The following is a 20,837-nucleotide window of genomic DNA, read 5'->3' as shown; positions in this document are numbered from 1 at the left end:
ACCGATTGAGGTCAAGACTAAGTGACTCCTACTTACGTGACATTTTACTCATCTCAACCACTGCCCTCAAACCAGACCTGGCCTCTTTAGTGAAATCCAGATCTCAGTATCACTCTTCTCATTAGTGTCAGCAAGTTATCAGTTTCTTGATCAATCTGAAATTGAGTGTCTTGAACGGTAACATCTGTCACTAATATCAGTGAAAAGCCAAAAGCACACTTATGCACTTGAACTTATAGCATTTTTTTTTCATTAATCTCTTGAATAAGATTTGGTTATAACTGTTGATGTTATATACCGGTATATGGGGCACAAATTATTATTTTCTGAAAGGTCTTTTAAAAGACAAAAGCAAAATTCACTTGACTTAAACTTTAATGATAACAGAAAACTTTGCATTAGTTATAACTCCTATTTAAAATGTCCATGAGGCAATGTGATGTGATGTGATTTGGATTTTTAACGTAGCTTTAACAATTTTTCAGTCACATCGCTACGATGTCTGCAATGTGGTAGTTTATAGTGATGTCTAGCACTGGGACATCATGCCGCAGACATGTAGCATGATGTCCCACCCAGTCACATTATCCTGACAGCAGGCCGACTAGTCCTAACACTAACCTCTTAATGCTGAGCCCCAAGCGAGGCAGCTGTTAGTACCGTTTTTGTAAGTCTTTGGTATGACTCGGCCGGGGATCGAACCCACGACCTCCCGCATCCGATGCGGACGCTCTAACCACTAGGCCACCGGAGCGGTATCCCATGAGGCAAAGATATTTCTCTAACTCATGGAAATGTAAGGTATTACATACAGTTCAATGTTATCTGACTCTCCAGATATGAATGAAAGGCAGAATTGTGTTTCTAGAGTTGTTCATGTCTGCCTGAGTGGCTTATATTTAGCTACATTGTCATTTGAAAAATAAACATAATTGTGACAATGAAAATTGTTTCATTTATTTATTGTTTATTTGTTTTTTATTTATTTATTGTTCTATAACAGGGTATATTTACATGTAACTTTTGTGGTTAAAAAACATCAGAAGAAACTATTGACCCGCGGGCATCTTCACTTTATCAAATCTGGCCCTCTTTGCAAAAAGTTTGGACACCCCTGACTTACTTGAATGTGTACATGTAAGCATGGGCGCGCACATGATTTTTTTTTAGTGGGTGGGGAAAACATGTAGTGGTCACCTATTAAATCTACGAATGTAAGCTAGGATATATAGGTGAAATCGGGAGGTGGGAGAGATGCAAGAACCCACCAACCTAAATCCCCTATGTGCGTGCGCCATGTATATAAGGAAATGGCTACGGTTATTTTACGATCGATATAGTTAATTTTTTATAACTTTTAATTATCAAGGGTGCGTTAACTTTTTTGACATTATGTTTTTATATGTGAACCATGACGAGAACAGTGAACTATAGCGATTACATTTTGCGGTAATATGCATACTGTAGTGGTAGTAACATGAATGTCGCGATATTAGATAAAGGCAATCTACACCAGGTCACCCATTTCATCGTTCCCGCCACAACAGATAGATTATACAGTAGACACATAGATTTAGGTAAGGCCATGTCTGTTTTTAGTTTTGTTGTACGTGCAGGCAAAATGTAAACAGTTACCAGCAAGCAAAGGAAGAATAAAAACCTACACAAAAAATTCAACACGTAATTCAAAGCTAACACGTGTAATTCAAATAAATAGCCAACACACACACACACACACACACACACACATATATATATATATATATATATATATATATATATATATATATATATATATATATATATATATATATATATATATCCCGCTCAGGTGGCCTAGTGATTAGAGCGTCCGCCTCGAATGCGTGAGGTCGTGGGTTCAAAAACCCGGCCGTGTCATACCAACGTTCATAGGTTAGTGTTAGGACTGGTCGGCCTGGGTACAGGACAATGTGGTTGCGTGGGACATCATGATACATGGCTGTGGCATGATACCCTGGTGCTAGAAATCAATATAAACTGACACACTACTGACATCATAGCGATATGACTGAAAATGTGTTATAGCTATGATAAAATTGATAATCTCACACACACACACACACACACACACAGACAGACAGACAGACAGACAGACAGACAGACATGCATGCATGCATGCATGCATGCATGCATCCATCCATATATATATATATATATATATATATATATATATATATATATATATATATATATAATCATATGGCGAATAACAGTCCTTTCAAGTGAGCACTGGATCCAGCAGTGGATCACGTGTGTCCGGGGTTGGTTAAGATACATGATTAAGACAACGAACAGTGCAAAACTAGTATCTAATTAGCCAGAGTGCTAAATTACATTCTCTGTTTTGCACGTTTTGTTTTATACCATGTATGTTTAGCTTTTGTCTAGTCACTGTGCTAAAAAATGTCCTGGTCTCTATCATATGTTGACAGGTTTTGCATCTTTTATCGCCATAGGAGCCAGATTGACTAGGGTGATCTTGATTAATGATTCATATTAGCTTCGCCCTGACCAGGATGTCATTGATGTTTTTTGTCTCCGGAAGACTACTTCAGGTATGTTTGGGAGGATTAACTTTAGTGCGTCCGACGATTTTCCGATGATTTTACCTATTTTGGGGTTGTCGGGATGGTAGGTCAGGATAAATGGAATCACATCAACATTTTCCTTCTTTCCACGTTTTAGTCGGTCATCGCGGTTTGTTTGTTAGGCCCTTTTGGTTGCCTCTGCAATCAGGTCTTTCCCGTAGCCTCGGTCAATTAAATGTTTAGATAACTCGTCAGACCTTTTCAGGAATATTTCATCGTCGGAGAAAATTCTGCGTATCCTCAGTGCCTGGCTCCACTTGTATACCATAATATCGTTACATGTGTTCGAAATTCTCTAGTAAACCAACACGAATGATCTCCCCTTTTCCATCTATTTGGAGTACAATGTTACTACTTAGCAATCTCCCAAAACTGAAATGCTACGATGACGATGTGATTATTTGCGGATATGCGAAATCTGGTAACCTCCCTCTCTCTCTCTCTCTCTAATAATAGTCGTTATGGAACCATCGTCTCCGATTGGCACGGGTCTGGTTGATTTCGATCTTTCTTTCTTAACACTAAAGTACAAAATAGATGAGACACAATCATAAAAATTGCGGAAAATTACGAAATCTACATTGTGTTTATTTTGTGATATATCACAGCAAAACCTTTCCGCACGCGGATGTAAAACAGAAACAAACACAGAAGTGGCCTAAGAGTTGTTCGTGCCTCGGTTATTGTGCTGTGCTTACACGTCTGTTGGACGTCAAATTTAGATTACTGGAGTAAGGCAAACTGGGAAGATAAAGCTTCGTTCGCTCGTCATGTCCGCACCGCTAGTTGACAGAGACGGGTTCACTATTAATGCTAATAAGTATGGGGACTACTACTTATCACCATTTCAGGAAATCGGAAAGCATCAAGAACTACTTAGCAATCTCCCAAAACTGAAATGCTATGATAACGATGTGATTATTTGCGGATATGCAAAATCTGGTAACCCCTCTCTCTCTCTCTCTCTCTCTCAATCCGTTCATTAAGTTATTAAGGGCTATTGGTAATGAACATTTCGCTTCATGGTGGGTGGGCAATGTTACTCTAAAAGTGAAGAAATACTTACCGCTAATGGTAATAGTGACGTCTCGATTCTCTCAGTTGAATGTCTTGCACCGTCTAGCCGTGGGAGTGTGAAAGATGACTTCTAATATATAAAAATTCCAAGCCGTTTTGTCCACAGACTTTGATGCGGTGTACAGCAATATGGAGTATATATGTAACGAACATGAGTGTGTGTGTTTTTTGGATTTTTAACTTAACTTTAAAAAGTTGCCACTCATAGCACTACGATGTCTGCAGTATGACAGTTTATCGTGATGTCCAGCACTGGGACATTATGCCACAGAAATGTAGCATCATGTCCCACCCAGTCACATTATCCTTGCACCAAGCCAGCCAGTCTTAACACTGACCTTTTAATGCCGAGCGTCAAGCCTTTGTTATGACTAAGCCGGGTTTCGAGCCCGGGACCTCTCGCACCCGAGGCAGACGCTTAAACGATTAGGCCAACGGTGAAGTCTAACCAACGAAAATTAAATAGCACTGGTATTTATTCATTGTTAATTTAATGGCAAAGAGAATTGGATTTTGTGAAAAAATAGAGAGAAATCATACTGTTTTTCTGCACATTCTGTTTGCAAATAAAATGGACTTTAGTCAGACCTGAAAAACCATGACAATATTTCCTAAAAGAGAAAGGCTTGTTTTGGCCATAAGCAGCATTTTATATTGATGACAATAACACAATTATCCATGTATTTTCGTAATAATACTAATTGTGACACAATGCTTAGTCCTAATCAGTGTGATATACTGTTACGATTCTATGGTCCTAAATTAAGTAACAGAAATAAGCAAAACCAACAAGTTTTGTAAAACTTAACAACTAATTTAATTCTCAAAGTTATAAAACGAAAATTTAAGATGAACTTACATTTTTATGGATTAAATCTACAATAATCCAAAAATGTTATACACAAAATGAATCAAGTGTTCAGAATGATTTCAAGGTCCTCGCATGTGCAGATATGCCTACAGTCTTAATGTACCTAGGTAGCATTGTCCAGAAATACTTTGAATAAATTCACAATACACCCAGAATAATAGTTTAGTCCATATTAAAAACAAGAACACTGGAAATAGAAATGAAATACTTGTTCAATTATTGGTCCAGATATACGCCCATATGGCTATATATCGCGTAGGAATGAATTAATTGTCCGAGTATTGGTCCTAATATACGCCTGTGCGGCTCTATATCGCAATTTGTTCCTACTCAATACGTCACTTATGTCAAAATACTTCTCCCTGACAACCAAGATGTCTCCGCGTCGCAATATTCTGCGCATGACCCAACCATCCAACCAGAATTTTCTCCAAACTTAACAGGTTTAATATCCCTATTAGCATTGAGGATCTCAAACACCTATTTATAGCTCCTATGCAAACTACAGGCAGCACCAAAAGTAAAAGGACAATATAGATATACGTAGTAATGCATATATAAGTTATAATTATATTTTGTACTTGACCTTGTCTAAATCAAGTTCACTGTTATCCTGAATTTAAGCACCTTTCTCATTCTGGTCAACAAATACTACATAGCTAATATTAGTACAGTATTGTGGGTTTAATACTATGATTATTATCAATAACATTAAGTATTAATTAGGGTCTCAGTCATAGTTTTTGGAATTCCCCCATAAAAATACACACCCTGCCTGATGATTGCATCATTCTATATTTTAAATGTTAGTAACAGATTGTTATAGAATGAAAAATTCAATTAAGTCATAATATTTTCAGAAACTACTAATTGTGATCTAGGTCAAGGGGGTGGGGGCTTTACAATCAATTTTATCTAAAGATTAGTCATTCTTGCTTTAATATATCTGGGCAGATGCAGTTTTATCGATTTATTCAGTATTTGATTTCGAATATAACTTTTAATTCAAATTATTTTTTCTGGAATTACGAAGTGCTCATTAATATTCTCGAACAGAGACACTAACTTGGAATTACAATGAATTCATACAAGGCTGTCTTGAATTATATTTGTTATGATTCATCAAAGGACTGTTGGCATACACGAATACTTACGACCTGCCTCAGTGTGGCAGTCGGCTAAAACTAGACAACACACTAAGGTATTTACATATGTAGCTAAACTATGGGCTGCTGTTCCACAAACACAGCTTGATATGTGTATTAGATGTGGGAATGTTTATACAGACTTGAAGAGTCGTAATTATATATAAATCTTTAAATTTATTATGTTTCACTACCAACAAAATTGTAATTTTATATGGACAGTTTGATAGCGATCGGTTTACATGTAAGCCTCTAATATAACGTAAGTCAGACGACCGAATTGACTGGTAAATACCAATATGACAACCAGGGCCGGTTAAACCCAATGTAGGCAAACTAGGTGGCCGCCTAGGACGCAAAGATTGTCGAGGATGGGGCGCTAGAAAAGAAGTACACCGTCAGGTTATTCATTTATTGTCATTAAATATGTAGTCTAAATATTTAAATTGATAAATTATGAAGCCGAACATGTATTAATACTAACTGGGGGAGGGAGCACAGTGGATGGCTGGCTTAAGTCAGGAGTCTCAAACTCAAACCAACCCGAGAACCGTATAAGGGAATTTTCGAGACCCATGGGCCGGATCACCTTTGATGTCTCTCATGACACCTTGTGACGCCAATCATTTTGCGGGTCACATATTACGGCTTGGCGGGCCGCATGCCGGTGGGGGGAGGGGCGGTTTGAGAACCCTGACCTAGTGCAATCACATACCCTTGCCGTTGCTCCGACCCTGATCGTAGCCCGCCTTTGATGACTTTACGATGTTTCCCACGTGCATTGTACGCATTGCCCAATATATAAGAAATATTTAAAACTAGTTGCGTCTTGTTTAGTCTTCATAATAAAAGATCGTCACGATGCAATAGTTCAAAACTGTCCCAAAGCACTGATCTATTGCGCGTAAAATTACCTGTTGTAGCTCTTATAAGTACACTTTGTGCAAACATATTGTAAATAAAATTTGAAACAGTACATAATTTACCAAACCCACCCACCCTGTTAATCCCATCAGTAAGACCAATATCCCTTACAATCGTTGTGATAAAACTTGTTTTGAACAAGGTCACGCACTAAACATACAAAATTATAGCTCTTTGTGTTACAGTCTCAACTAACAGTACAACTGACGAGAGATAGTTGTACATGATTAACTTGTATATTATATAAGCAAGATTCCTTACGATTTACTGTCTGATCAGTAGTATTTTAAGGTACGCTTTTGTCTGTTGTTTTGGATTTCTAATCTGGTTTTATCTGTCATAAATAGTTGAAAAACACTTTTAGTTGATATATTTGTACAGATCATAAAGTAGAAGCATTTTACTCAAAACGAATCCAGAAACTGCGCCCATATTCTATCAAATATAATTTATAGATATAATATTACTCGCCACAGATCAAGGTATATGACTCAAGTTGAAGCGAACAAGTATGGTCATTCTTGCTCAGAAACCTGAGCTTCTTTTTACCAAGTTGTTTCGTCGTCTCAACTGATTTATTGATATCAGATACATTTGGAGGCAGGTTCTCCACAGTCTGGCCAAAGAACCACAGATCTATTAGATATGTTTATAGTTAATTCCTTACCGACCTTCAGGGATCTATCGACTATGACATTTTTGCGGAATGGCAGGTATTTCTCAATGTTATCACGGACATTTCGTCGACAGTACGATCATACCTTTCAAAAACAGACCATTGAATACCGCTCAGGTGGTCTAGTGGTTAGAGCGTCCGCCTCAGATGCGGGCGGTCGTGGGTTCAAACCCCGGTCAAGTCGTACCAAAGACTTATAAAACATGGTACTGAAAGCTGCTTCGCTAAGCGCTCACCATTAAAAGGTTAGTGTTAAGACTGGTCGGCTTGTTGTCAGGGTGTGACATCACGCTACATGTCTGCGGCATGATGCCTTTGTGCTAGACATTAGTATAAACTGCCACACTGCAGATATCTTACTGATATGATTGAATAATTGTTAAAGTTACGTTAAAAATCCAAATCTCTCTCTCTCTCTCTCTCTCTCTCTCTCTCTCTCTCTCACACACACACACACACACACACACACACATATCCATGCCATTGAATGATATCTTCATTTTTGTCTGTCATTTTAGAACAGAATCCTCTTAAGGCAATATATCTGCTGAAGTATCTACACACTTTATAAAGTATTTGGGGTTCTGGTAATTTGTCTGCCCATAGAAAACAAAAACATCCAGCATTTTTGCATATGTATTTTAACCAATCATGTTTGCATATTTCTGATGACACTGGTCTAGATAGCTCTCTAATGTCAGTTTCCATCATGGTGGCAGTTAGACCAATTGCTTGAAGCGAATATCATTAGGATGACGACATGAGCGGTTCTGGCCATTGTAATGTTAGTTTGTGTTGTACTTTCTTTTTCCTTGTATCAGCTGATTCGTTGGTGTTTTTCTTACAACGCAAGACGTTGTGTACTGCAACAAGGTCATATAAGTGTAAACGATTCTCCATTTTAACAGTCTATACACATTTTACATATATATTGAATTCAAGGACATTTTTGTTATATTTTCCATTATCACAGAAGATTTTTGAAATACAGCCTATATCTCTTAAAATTGTGTCTATTTTGAGTGTTATGTGGGAACAACTTATATTGACTAGATCTTAAAAGAAACATTTCCGGTGTGGATTTTATCTTCACACAATTGTTTCGTTTTAACCCATTTAGGTAAATTTGTATACGAGTTCTTCGATGCGGTTGATACACGGTTAAACCCACAATCCTCTCGAACAGCCATCGTGTACTTTCGCTTCTTTACTATCCAAACTGGTAGATATAATTTCAAATATAAGTTGTAGAACAGCATTCATTTCACCTGTATTAAGTAATTCAATACGTCTTATTCTGTTGATGAAATGTTTTACTTAACTTTACAGAACCAATTTGTCTAATGTTCTGATTGAGAATCCTCTCTCTAAGCATTATTCCTGGTAGATGAAACAAAATTATTCGCATTTTCATTCTTACTGCCGTAAATATTATGTTCATTTAATTATATCTAAGACGACTCACCAAATATTTGATATAGAAGTATGTTAAAAGTTCGCTTAGCCATACGAAATCCATACAAAATCCATACGAAATCATTCATTTTAATGAAACGGAATATTAAATGAGTCTTAATATATACCCCACTTGCTTTGGAACTGGTAAGTGAAGAATTCGAAGTCTTTGGCATTTAAGCAAATGATAATTGCTGTTTATATTAGTAGATTGTGTGGAGCTACTTGTTATATCAGTCTAGTTTAAGGCAACGGTGGGTTTATATATGTAGAATAGGCCTGATTCGATTTCCTGTATGTCGAGAAAGGTAGCTAATGTACACAGTGGTAACTGTGCCAGACCTGTGATCGAGAAAGTGGGGATACAAATCCTACTATCTGATCAGTCTGGGTCGGCTATGATGGTGTGTTATTGTGCAAGTCACTTTAGTCCAATTGCTTTAGCAATAGTTAACATACTTACGTTACTGAACAATATTCATCAAACCAGTCTGATTAACTAGACTAAGTTCTTTTCATGCACAGAATAAGCCCATCAACTAATTACATTTTTACGTTTGTGTCTAGGTACCCACTGGATGTGGGAGATCTGCAACAAGATTATGTATGGAACTGTAGAAACCGTAGCAGAAGCAAAAATGAATTCCATTGAGTAGCAAATATTTTCAAGATATATTTCACTGTTAATTATTTAGACATGCAAAATTATTTTAATATATATTTTCATTAGTTTGATTTACTAAGTTAGAAATTACATTCTGTTTATCATTATAAACAGCTTAGATACGAAAAACATAAATAATGTGCCTCATGTTTATAATTCAGTTTTGGAAAATGGTTATCACATTATCTAACAATACCGCCCCTAGTTGATGTATAGTGACCAAATAGTGAAGTCAAATTTCATATTAACGACTTTTTTCTACGCTCCGAGATAGAACTCTGTGATCAGTTATTTTATGCTCACAATATATCTCGAGTCAGGCTTCCAGTAGGTACGGTTTTGGTTTTGTTTATTTCGCGGCTAACTTTAGGTGTTGGGGTATTTCTGGTGTAGTCAAGATTAGAATGCCAGTTTTTATTTGAAACACATTCTCCCAACTCGACCTCCTGCTTGCTTGATGATACAGCCGAAATGTAATGGCTTGGATGGGTATTAAACTTACTACCAGTTGATTGCATGTCGAATACCCGAGCAACCACAGATAAGTCTTGTTTCCTTCATCGCGCTGCATTGTCTGAAATTCACGGGGTAAATGGTACACTCTGAAGAGTACATGAGTTGATTCATTAAAACAAACTCGTGCAATTGCACTTTGTAAAATTTTAGTTAAAAATGCTGCAATATCTTACTATCATTTCTATATCTGAAGAAGCATCAATTAACTCAGATGTAATAATTGTAAGAATGTGTGAGACTGGGTTAAATTGGTGACTCGGAAGGGCCGGCACCAGTTTCATACACTTCATGGAAAGTTAACCTCGAATGATTGCCACCATGTTTTGTACTACTTGTGTTGATAACTCGACAGCTGTCAGTAAGTCCTCCAAACTGTTCCTCCGCATAAAATTATAAAACAAGATGCAAAGTTTATTATTTTAATTATGTAATCATGCATGACATAACTCTAAGGATAAATTTCAAGAGCGGAAGCAAGCAGGACTCAAATACTCGTTTACGTGAATGAGTGAATTGGATTTTTATAGTGTGGCAGTTTATAGTGATGCCTAACACTGGGGCATCTTTCCGCAGACATGTAGCAAGATGTCCCACCCAGTCATAGTATCCTGACAACAGGCCGACCAGTCCTAACACTAACCTCTTATTGCTGAACGCCAAGCGAGGCAGCTGTTATTACCGCTATTATAAGTATTTGGTTTGACTCGGCCGGGAATCGAATCCACGACCTACTACATCAGGAGCGGACGCTCTAACCACTTGGCCATCTGAGCGGTCCTCGTTTAAGCAAGTGATAATTGCTGTTTATATTAGTAGATTGGGTGGAGCAACTTGTTATATCAGTCTAGTTTAAGGCAACGGTGGGTTTATGTATGTAGAATAGGCCTGATTCGATTTCCTGTATGTCGGAAAAGGTAGCTAATGTACACAGTGGTAACTGTGACAGTCCTGTGAACGAGAAAGTGCGGATACAAATCCTACTATATGATCAGTCTGGGTCGGCTATGATAGTGTGTTATTGTGCTAGTCACTTTAGTCCAGTTGCTTTAGCAATAGTTAACATACGTACGTTACTGAACAATATTCATCAAGCCAATCTGATTAACTAGGCTAAGTTCTTTTCATGCACAGAATAAGCCCATCAACTAATTACATTTTTTACGTTTGTGTCTAGGTACCCACTGGATGTGGGAGACATGCAACAAGATTATGTATGGAACTGTAGAAACCGTAGCAGAAGCAAAAATGAAAGGCATGCTGGAGGCCAGGCTTACAGAGGAGATTGATTCCCTTCCTTCTCCAAGACTTCTCAACTCACACCTCCCTCCCGCTATGCTGCCCGTGAAAATGTTTCAGAAGAAATGCAAAATTTTGTTTCTCGTGCGAGACCCTCGGGATGTGTCAGTGTCTTTGTTCCACCACTTTAAATGCTGCAAGTTCGAAGACTATAATGGACCATGGGACAACTTCCTGGAAATGTTTTTAGATGGAAAAGGTAGGCGGATCAGAGGAATGGAAGTATAGTACATTAATTATGTTGCCACTGGTTTGTTGTACCTTTTTCACGGGTTCTTTTGCTCTCTCCAGTTCAGTGACAACATACATTCACTCAGTAGCCATAGTGGCCAGGTGTACCCAGAAATGGACCAACAAACTAGTAACAAATAAGGCTCTAATCTACGATGGTAGATGGGATCTATTTTAATAACCCCTGCGCCAATACGAAGATGGACTGACATAAGTTGTGAATCCATCGAACTATGTTTTTGTTTTCATTTGAAACTTCTCGGTCAGTTATCTGGTCAATCCAGTTCTATAAACAATATCATGTGGTTCGAAAAGATTACGATTTATTATTGGCGAAGAAACTTCAGGAGAAATTTTTAAAAAAATGTATCCACAATAAAGTAGTCAGTATGTATCCAAAGTATAATTCTGTTTCGCAGAAATAGCCGAGGTGATCTGAATGATGAACTTACAATATGGGTACCGCAAGAGTACGTCAGTGACCTAAACTATATGCCCACTATTATACAGATTATGCTCAATTCTTCTTTACCCTACATTGATCTAAAGCCCAGTATCAAATACGCATCTGATACAGACTTTCGGAACATACTCGTATCTTTCCAATGCGAGTCAAATAACTTCTAACCTCTGAAAGATTCTTCCAAAATTGGTAAGTTTTTGGTGGACGTGTGAAGGACACCATAGTCGTTTTACAAGAAAGGGTTTGAAAATAAGACTCCATCGCGTTTCAACAATCAATGGAATAGCTGGACATAAGTTGTTTTTTTTAATATTTCCTATTCCGTCAACTTTATAATGACTAAATTGAAGATATTGTTTAGTATTAACGGAGTCAGCAAGTTATTTATAACGTAATCAAAATCAGAGACTTAAGGTCAATTCTAAATGACTAATCTTTACATCGGATGTTGTTACTTGCATGCTATGAAACGGGCCAAGGACGTTACTATTTCTGATACGGATTGGCATTCCTTGCTTTCAAGGGTGATGGCACCTTAAAACGGATGCCTGAATGAACTACTACAGTTACGCTATATTTAAAAACAATGTACAATGTCAGTAGATGCAGAGAAGATGGATAGAATCAATGCAAAAAGAACAACAACAACGTAAATCTTGTCTTTTTTATACTTAATCTTTAGTATATAATACAAAATCGTCAGATCACCGGTACAGTAACTTGATTTGAATACTTGTATCGTATCTGGTTTGATAGTGCAAAGACACGAGATTATAGAATCTATGTTGGGGTTTGCAACGAGACAAGAGAATCTTGGGCAAGTTATTGCAATAACGTAACCAGCGACTGGGATATCATTGTCTTGGTACAAACATTAACATATGATATTTTTCTCACCCAGGTCCTTCCATTCAAACTGAAAATAATCTACACTTGTGTAATGTAGTTTGCAGATTCCATACACAACAATATTCATCAGTTACTGTTATTGCCTCTCACTTCATTTATAGTTTATCAGGTTTTATGCTGTCTTAAGAAGATTCAAAAATTATCTTGGTAGAAGCGATATATATATATATATATATATATATATATATATATATATATATATATATATATATATATATATATATATCGATCTTAGTCAAGAAAAGAAAGTTATAATTGTTAGATGATGCAAGTGTTATACCATGAGCGTCTGGAGTCACCTGCTATTGTTAGTAAATACCGTGCTTTAATACGAATATGTTAATGACGGCAGTGTGATGAATGTCATACGAAAATAATACTAAGTAATTATCATCTTGTATACTGATCACTTCTAACGTTATTCAGTTATAATTTGGTGAAAGTTCTAGATAGCCAATGGTATAATGCAATACTGGTTATACAGCTCTAAGACTGAATTTATTTCGAATTCATGATTTTCTTGTAAATTTATGTTTTTTGTCCTAAAAACATAGCAAGTGTTGCTGTTGTTAGTTCCATGATACGCGACATGGAAATCTTGTAGAACAGCGTGTGGACCTATGAATAAACTACTATGGATTCAACTTAGGGGGATTGGTTGTATTTGACAAAGCTTGAAGAACTCAGATCTGACAAAACACGTCTGGTTGTTGCCGGCTTTGCGGTAGCACTTGAGAGACTTTTGATCTTTTACTTGCCATTGATGTTTTGTTGCCTGTGTGTATTGAGCTCTACCGTATTTTGTATGGTATTTTATGTAAACGTTGGAGAGACTATAAATTGTTTTATGAGTGTAGTTCTTTTTGTTATTTATCTTTTATTTTTGTTTGATTTTATAACAACTCTGTCCAGCACAGCAGAAGATAGCAAGGGTTTGTTCTTTTTAAAAGCAATTCCTATCGTGTGTTCACCATAACTGCAACAACCGGACTGAGACAACCAGACCGAAATAAGAAAATTAAGGATAGCTAATAAGGTAGATTACCCTGTCCTATGGATGAGACAAAGAAGTATTTCGCATGCTTATAACTGAGTTATGCATACGAATAATATAGAAATAGTTCTTCCATGTATTCTAATTTAAAAATCTAGAAGAAGATGAAGAAGGCAAACAGCTGGGAGAGTGTGTAAGAAGAGATGACGCAAACGAAAATAAGTTGTTTGCTAACTTGATGTTCTTCTTTTCCGTAAAGTAATAAGTAATGCACGATAAAATTGTTGAGATTTTCATGTGTTTTTCAGTACCGTTTGGTGGTATACTTGAATATATACAAATTTGGGAGTCATTTCTCCAACAGAAGCCCGAACTTCCTCTCCTTGTCGTCCACTACGAAGATCTAAAGCAGGTATCCGTATGCATTTTACAACGTACCGTTCCATAGTTTAATAGACTGATGTTTGGTGACTATGTATGTCGTCACATTCAGAGACAGATGGACAGACATACATAAACACAAGTAATTTCTGTTGTAATGAACAGCTTTTGAGCAGATAAGATGTCAGGTATGACAGAAACATCAGTTGTATTTTCAAATCAAGCAGCGACTCTTTATGTACATTTGAAAAGTAAGATTCATTTAATTTTCATGTTATGCCGTTGGTATGTATATGTACATATGTCGTAATGGGGAAAGGAGATATACATTTTTCTTAAAATCATATGCGCTTGTGTGGGATATAAATAATCCCACCCTAGAATCGAAATGTTAAGTCAGTAATGACGCTTTGCCAAGTTCATACCAATGAATGTTGAACCCCAGGTGTTATATTTCCTTTTATCACATTCCTACACGTGCATGGTCGTGTTTTCCAATGTGAAATACCGGTGCATGATAGTTTTAACCTGCTTCACGCGTGATCTTCATTATTTTCAAAGTGTGTGTGTGTGTGTGTGTGTGTGTGTGTGTGTGCTTGAATTTTTAAAGTTGCTTTAACAATTTGTCAGTCGTATGCTACGATGTCTGCAGTGTGGCAGTTTATAGTGATGTCTAACACTGGGTCATCATACTGTAGACATATAGCATGATGTCCCACCCCGTCAGTTATCCTGACACCAGGCTGACCCGTCCTAACGATAACCGCTTTATGCTCAACGCCAAGCGAGGCAGCTGCTAGTACCATTTTTGTAAGTTTTGTTATGATTCGGCGGCGAGCGAAAACGCGACCTCCCACATCCAAGGCGGACGCTCTAACCACTTAGGCCACCAGAGCGGTCCTTTTGAAAATCTATTGTGAGCATAGTGTAAGCAAAGTAGCACACGCTTCCTGATTTTCATCATCTCTTGACCACATTTTCACAATAATCACCATAAACATTATTTGAACCGCTCCGGTGGCCTAGTGGTTAGAGCGTCCCACTCGGATGCGGGAGGTCATGGGTTCGATCCCCGGCCGAGTCATACCAAAGACTTACAAAAATGGTACTGACATCTGCCTCGCTTGGCGCTCAGCATTATGATGTTAGTGTTAGGAATGGTCGGCCTGGTGTCAGCATAATGTGACTGGGTCGGATATCATGATATGTATGCGGCATGATGCCCCAGTGCTAGACATCACTGTAAACTGCCACGCTGCGGACATCGTAGCGATATGACTGAAAAATTGTGAAAGCTACGTTAAAAAGTCCAGTTCACACACACACACACACACACACACACACGTTATTTGCAATATGGGTTCGTACTAACGCGAGCTATGGTTGGCCTTAATTTTTCCTTCAAACAGGCCTTTCCGCACTAATCTACCTAGCTACGTCGACAGCTCCTACAGTCCACGTAGAGTCGAAAAAGCCATTGTTGTAAATGTTAAACATTTTTTAATTCTAGTTTTCGTCGTTATTTTGGAAGTGTAAATTCTATATCAACGCAGGACTAAATTAACTTTATTTTTGGACCTGTTCACATTTGTATCATTCCGCACATTATATGCAGTATACGATTCTGACGCTGTGTATTACCATTGTCGTAGCTATTTCACCCACAGTCCTTTGAGAGTTAACACGTGTTTATGCAGCATAATTTACAGCAAAGAGTAAACAATAATTATTATTTATAGGTGGCACAATTTGTCCTTTTGATAAGCTATACCGAGTTAACATTGCTGATATGCATGGCGTCGTAATATAATAAGGTCAGCGACAGCGTCAATAAGTGCACTCGTGAGGATCAATAGAATCTGTAATATGCATCAATGGAGGATTAACAGAATCTTTCATACTCACACACATACATACATACATACATACATACATACAGGGCCGGCGTCAGACCCTGCCAGACTATCTGGCCCCCTAGGCAAAGTTAGATTTTGGCGCCCTACCCCCGGAATATATAAATTTCAAAATTTATAAACAATAATTTTTAAAAATGCGCCCCCTGAAATCAGCGCCCCAGGCGGCTGCCTAATTTGCCTATATGGTAGCGCCGTCCCTGCATGCATACATACATGCATACATACATACATACATACAGGGCCGGCGTCAGACCCTGCCAGACTATCTGGCGCCCTAGGCAAAGTTAGATTTTGGCGTCCTACCCCCCGGAATATATCAATTTCAAAATTTATAAACAATAATTTTTTTAAAAAATGCGCCCCCTGAAATCAGCGCCCTAGGCGGCTTCCTAGTTTGCCTATATGGTAGCGCCGGCCCTGCATACATACATACATACATACATACATACGCACACACACATACATACATACTTACATACATACACGCATTTCTACTACCACTATTACACATAAGATGAAGAAAACAGACAAAAGTTCTGTTATAAAAACATCCACATTCGTCTTTCTTTTTGTTTCACAATTGCCAAGCAAGAGGTCGCGAGTTCGAAACTTCATAGCGGCATCCCAATTTTGTACTACTTTTTTGTACTATTTTTATGTTCAAACGTTCTTTTAAGCTCAGTCATCCCAATTTTTTGTTTAGCTTTTCTTTACTTTTTCTTCCAGTCCTAGGCTGGGCAATTTGCATCCTAATGATATAATCTTCGATGCAGTTATTATTTATAAATAATTCTTTCCTATTTTAAATAACAATAAAACATGAGCTAAAAATGAGAAAGAAAACAAAAACCACATACTACAAACACTTTTTCCACTATGAAATGGACTATAGAATATATGTACCTATAGATAGGTCGCTCACTTCGAAGCGTCCTGTTTGCGGAATACTAATTGCTGTCGTTGACCGATTTAGGATATAAATGTCGTAAAGTTGATATTTATCGTCATTACTGTAAAATAATTCTCAAGGCATTATGAAGGTAGGGAGATTTTGCCACTTTGCGTGTATTACGATCGAAATGAGAGATAATGTGACGAAAGACACAGGCATTCCCTATCGTTGTTCTACAGTGGCAAACATTATCAAGCACGCGTAAGAATGCGAGAAAGGCGTATCCCAAATGACATTTTCACATGGACAAATCATATCACACTTGTATGGGAATGACATTAAGTCTCTCCTTCATGAGTTTATCATAAATTTAGTATATTCTGGTAATATCAAATTATAATGTGTGGGGCAAATTCTAAACTATAATAAATAGCTTTTTTTGGAAGTTTTGTTTCCACAGAACATCTTCCTCCAGCCCCTGGTTGTACCCAGATATCCAAAACTATCATTTGTATTACCCCATAAAAATCATGCACAATAGGACCACCCTTCTGTATCGGTGCAGATGGAGGTGAGGCTTCGACTATGATCCTTCATAACATTAATTTATTAGCCTTAGTACCCTATTCAAAGCGTTATCACTATTTATCTCAATCAGTGTAGACTGAGTTCTGGTTGCAAAGAAAAAGTGACGAACGGAATGACGGATGGATATGAACTAACAACGAGGTGCACAACCTTTCTCGGCCAATGGCCAGATTGCTTTTTCTAACACCACTCGAAAGTCGCAAAAACTAATATCTTTAATATAATTACTGTTCACGTACCAGATTTCTGTTTTAATTAGCCCTGAGGGCCGGACAGAAAACGTTCATTTGCCGGATGCGGCCCGCAGGCCGGGGATTGTGCATCACTAACTAACATAAAATATTCACAAAAGCACGGTGTGCGTGTGTGTGAGTGTATGTGATTTAGATATTTTAAAGTAGCTTTAACAAATTTTCAGTCATATCGCTACGACGTCTTCAGTGTGTCAGTTTACAGTGATGTCTAACACTGGGTCATTATGCCGCAGTCATGTAGCTTCATGTACCATCCAGTCCAGTTATCCTGACACCAGACCGACCGGTCCTAACTCTAACATCTTAATACCGATCGCCACGCGAGGCAGAAAACTCGAGGTATAAGGGATCTATGATATATTTGAATAGTACATTTAAAATTGTTTTATAAACTTATCAATGGAGAGTTTCAACAGAACAATCTCATTTAGTGTTATTATGAATATATGAAGTATCGTCTTTTAATTGAAGGTAATTTGTCCACATACACGAGTTCTTTGCTAATGTTACAGTATTGCAGTAGATTTGTCTGCATTAACTTTCTGTTACTTTATAATATGTAAAGTATTTCGGACCTAATTTCCATTTGTTTTGGAACCAGATGGAAAATAAGTACATTACCATAGGGATCTAAATTCTAAACTCTAAAATCTATCGATATTGTTCAAAAACGAAAAAGAAAAGAAAGGGAACACGTCCGATTAATGTAGCTTATAAGGCCAACCCGACGAATATAGACGTATCCAAGAGAGACTGTATCTGATGCGAGAGATTGCGGGTTCGAGCGCCGTCCAAGTCATACAAAATACTGATATAAATTATACTGGCAGCTGCCTCGCTAGGTGATCAGCATTAGTAGGTTAGTGTTAGGACTGGTCAACCTAGTATCTGGATAATGTGATTGGGTGGTACATGATAATACTTGTCTGAGGCATGATGGCCCAGTGCTAGACTTCACTGCCACGCTGCAGACATCGTAGCGATATGACTGAAAAATTCTGAAAGTTACTCTTAAAATCCAAATCACACACACACACACACACACACACACACACACACACACACACACGTCTCCAAGATTGTTTTACGTGGTTTGCCTTCACCAAATTTGATATTATTTTCTCGTTGATCAACAGAATACTGTGGACGGCATCAAGAGGGTTAGTGACTTCCTAGAAATCCCCCTGGAGGAAGGCCTTGTACAAACCATAGCCGCAAACGTTGACTTCCAGCATGTTAAAAAAATGAACATATTATTTACCCTGAAGAAGTGAAAAAGATAATGTACAAAGATGAGAAGAGTACATTATTCCGAAAAGGTAAAAATGTAGTTTTTTGAGATATTGCAGAACAACAATGATTTCCATGGATGGATGTATAAAGTATAAATGTTTTAGATGTATTGATTTAGAAAGCTCATATTTTGACGGATTTACTTGAAATTGTATAAACCGCGCCGAAGTGACAAAGAAAATGTTTCCATTTCCTGAGAGTCAGTACAAAATGTTTCCAATTTTGAGGATGTTTGCTTTAACATAGTACATAACGGATATATTTATTAAATATTACAGATAATTAGGTTTATCATCCAAGAGATAAAATATATCCATTATTCGCTATGGGCAGGCAAATTTACTTTCAATTTTATGCTCAAAAGATATGGACTGTCTATAACAGACTGAAGTTGAAAATTTCTTACTGGATCCCGCACGATGTCATCTGATTACCTTTTATGTTCTGCTGTTTTGTTTATATTCACGCAGAAAATAACATAAATATATTTCCTAATTCAAAGTAAAACAGCACACTAAATGGTTGAAGAAACACAGCATTTGTACGTTGTTTTAATTTGAACATGGTTTTTATCAATGAGGAGCCCATCCTTAGCACTATGGAATTCCGGCGTCTTCGAATAGCTTAAAATATCATGGTCATGTGATCAGTGTCCTAGATGGGCAGTGGTAACTTATTTATCTTTTTCACTCAAGTTAATTACAAAGGTTATTTTTCTCATAGAATTCAACAATTCAAGGCCTATCATAATACATTTCGAGATATCATTATGAAATATACAACATACATTATCCGTTGTGCTTTATCCGTTGTGCTTTCTTGTGTACGATTCCTTTTCTGTATATATTCTTTCTTCTCGTCCTCCCTATTTCGAAGCAAATGGAAAGACGTAATTCAATTCAAATAAAAGGTATATTTACATGGAACAAATAGAACATAAGCTGAAAACTGCAGGCTCAAATTATATAGTAAGTAGAGACACGGAAAACGTTAACAGAAAGATTCACAAAATGTACAAGAAAGTCATTGTTAACAAACTCCTTCGGCGGAAATACATTAGTACATGGATTTTGAAGAATAAAATGTTTGTCTTTTGAATAAATAAAAATTGAAATCTTACTTTATAGATTATTAACATTGTCCTTAATGCGTGCAAATGCACCCCTTTAGAAGGATACAAGGGGTATATACATACATCAAGGTAACAATATCGGCTCCGAAAGGTAAAACTTTTTAAAATTGTATATGATTAATGATCTCTATTTTTCCGCCACAGGTATAGTGGGTGATTGGAAGAACCACTTTACGGTTTCCCAGAGTGAATCCTTTGCTGCACGATTCCATGAGCGAATGAAAAAGTCTAGATTTCTCTCCAGATACGCATAATCGACCTTTTACAAAAGTACATTAAGGTTGTATAGAAGGAGCAACATCGCATTTTTAGAAACATTGAAAATCATTGAACAACCATTTAACACTATTCTCCTTCAAAACCATACGATATAAGGCAGTCTATCTTAGTTCGATATTCTTTTTACTTTTATAAATTGTTTGAACTATACTTTCACGCATTTGTAACTCAGTAAAATATCACTGCTCTATCCAAGTTGTCACATTTCTTTTACGTGGGAGCACTCTACCATCTTCGTTATACTTCCCTAT

At 37.2% G+C, this 20,837-nt stretch overlaps 1 protein-coding gene across 1 annotated transcript; it reads left to right on the top strand.

Moving 5' to 3' along the window:
- The first annotated feature begins 11,137 nt into the window (after window positions 1–11,137).
- Window positions 11,138–20,837, top strand: LOC149775598 (sulfotransferase 1B1-like). Its single transcript, XM_089943754.1, has 4 exons — window positions 11,138–11,453; window positions 14,160–14,263; window positions 19,019–19,201; window positions 20,452–20,837. The coding sequence occupies exons 1-3, from the start codon at window positions 11,144–11,146 to the stop codon at window positions 19,154–19,156; spliced, it is 552 nt and encodes a 183-aa protein (XP_089799880.1). The 5' UTR covers window positions 11,138–11,143; the 3' UTR covers window positions 19,157–19,201; window positions 20,452–20,837.

The sequence above is a fragment of the Sinohyriopsis cumingii genome, chromosome 19, assembly GCF_028554795.1.
Source record: "Sinohyriopsis cumingii isolate HCF-2022 chromosome 19, ASM2855479v2, whole genome shotgun sequence".
NCBI lineage: Eukaryota > Metazoa > Mollusca > Bivalvia > Unionida > Unionidae > Sinohyriopsis > Sinohyriopsis cumingii.
The sequence above is the reverse complement of the archived record's forward strand: the minus strand, read 5'-3'. Positions and strand labels throughout refer to the sequence as shown.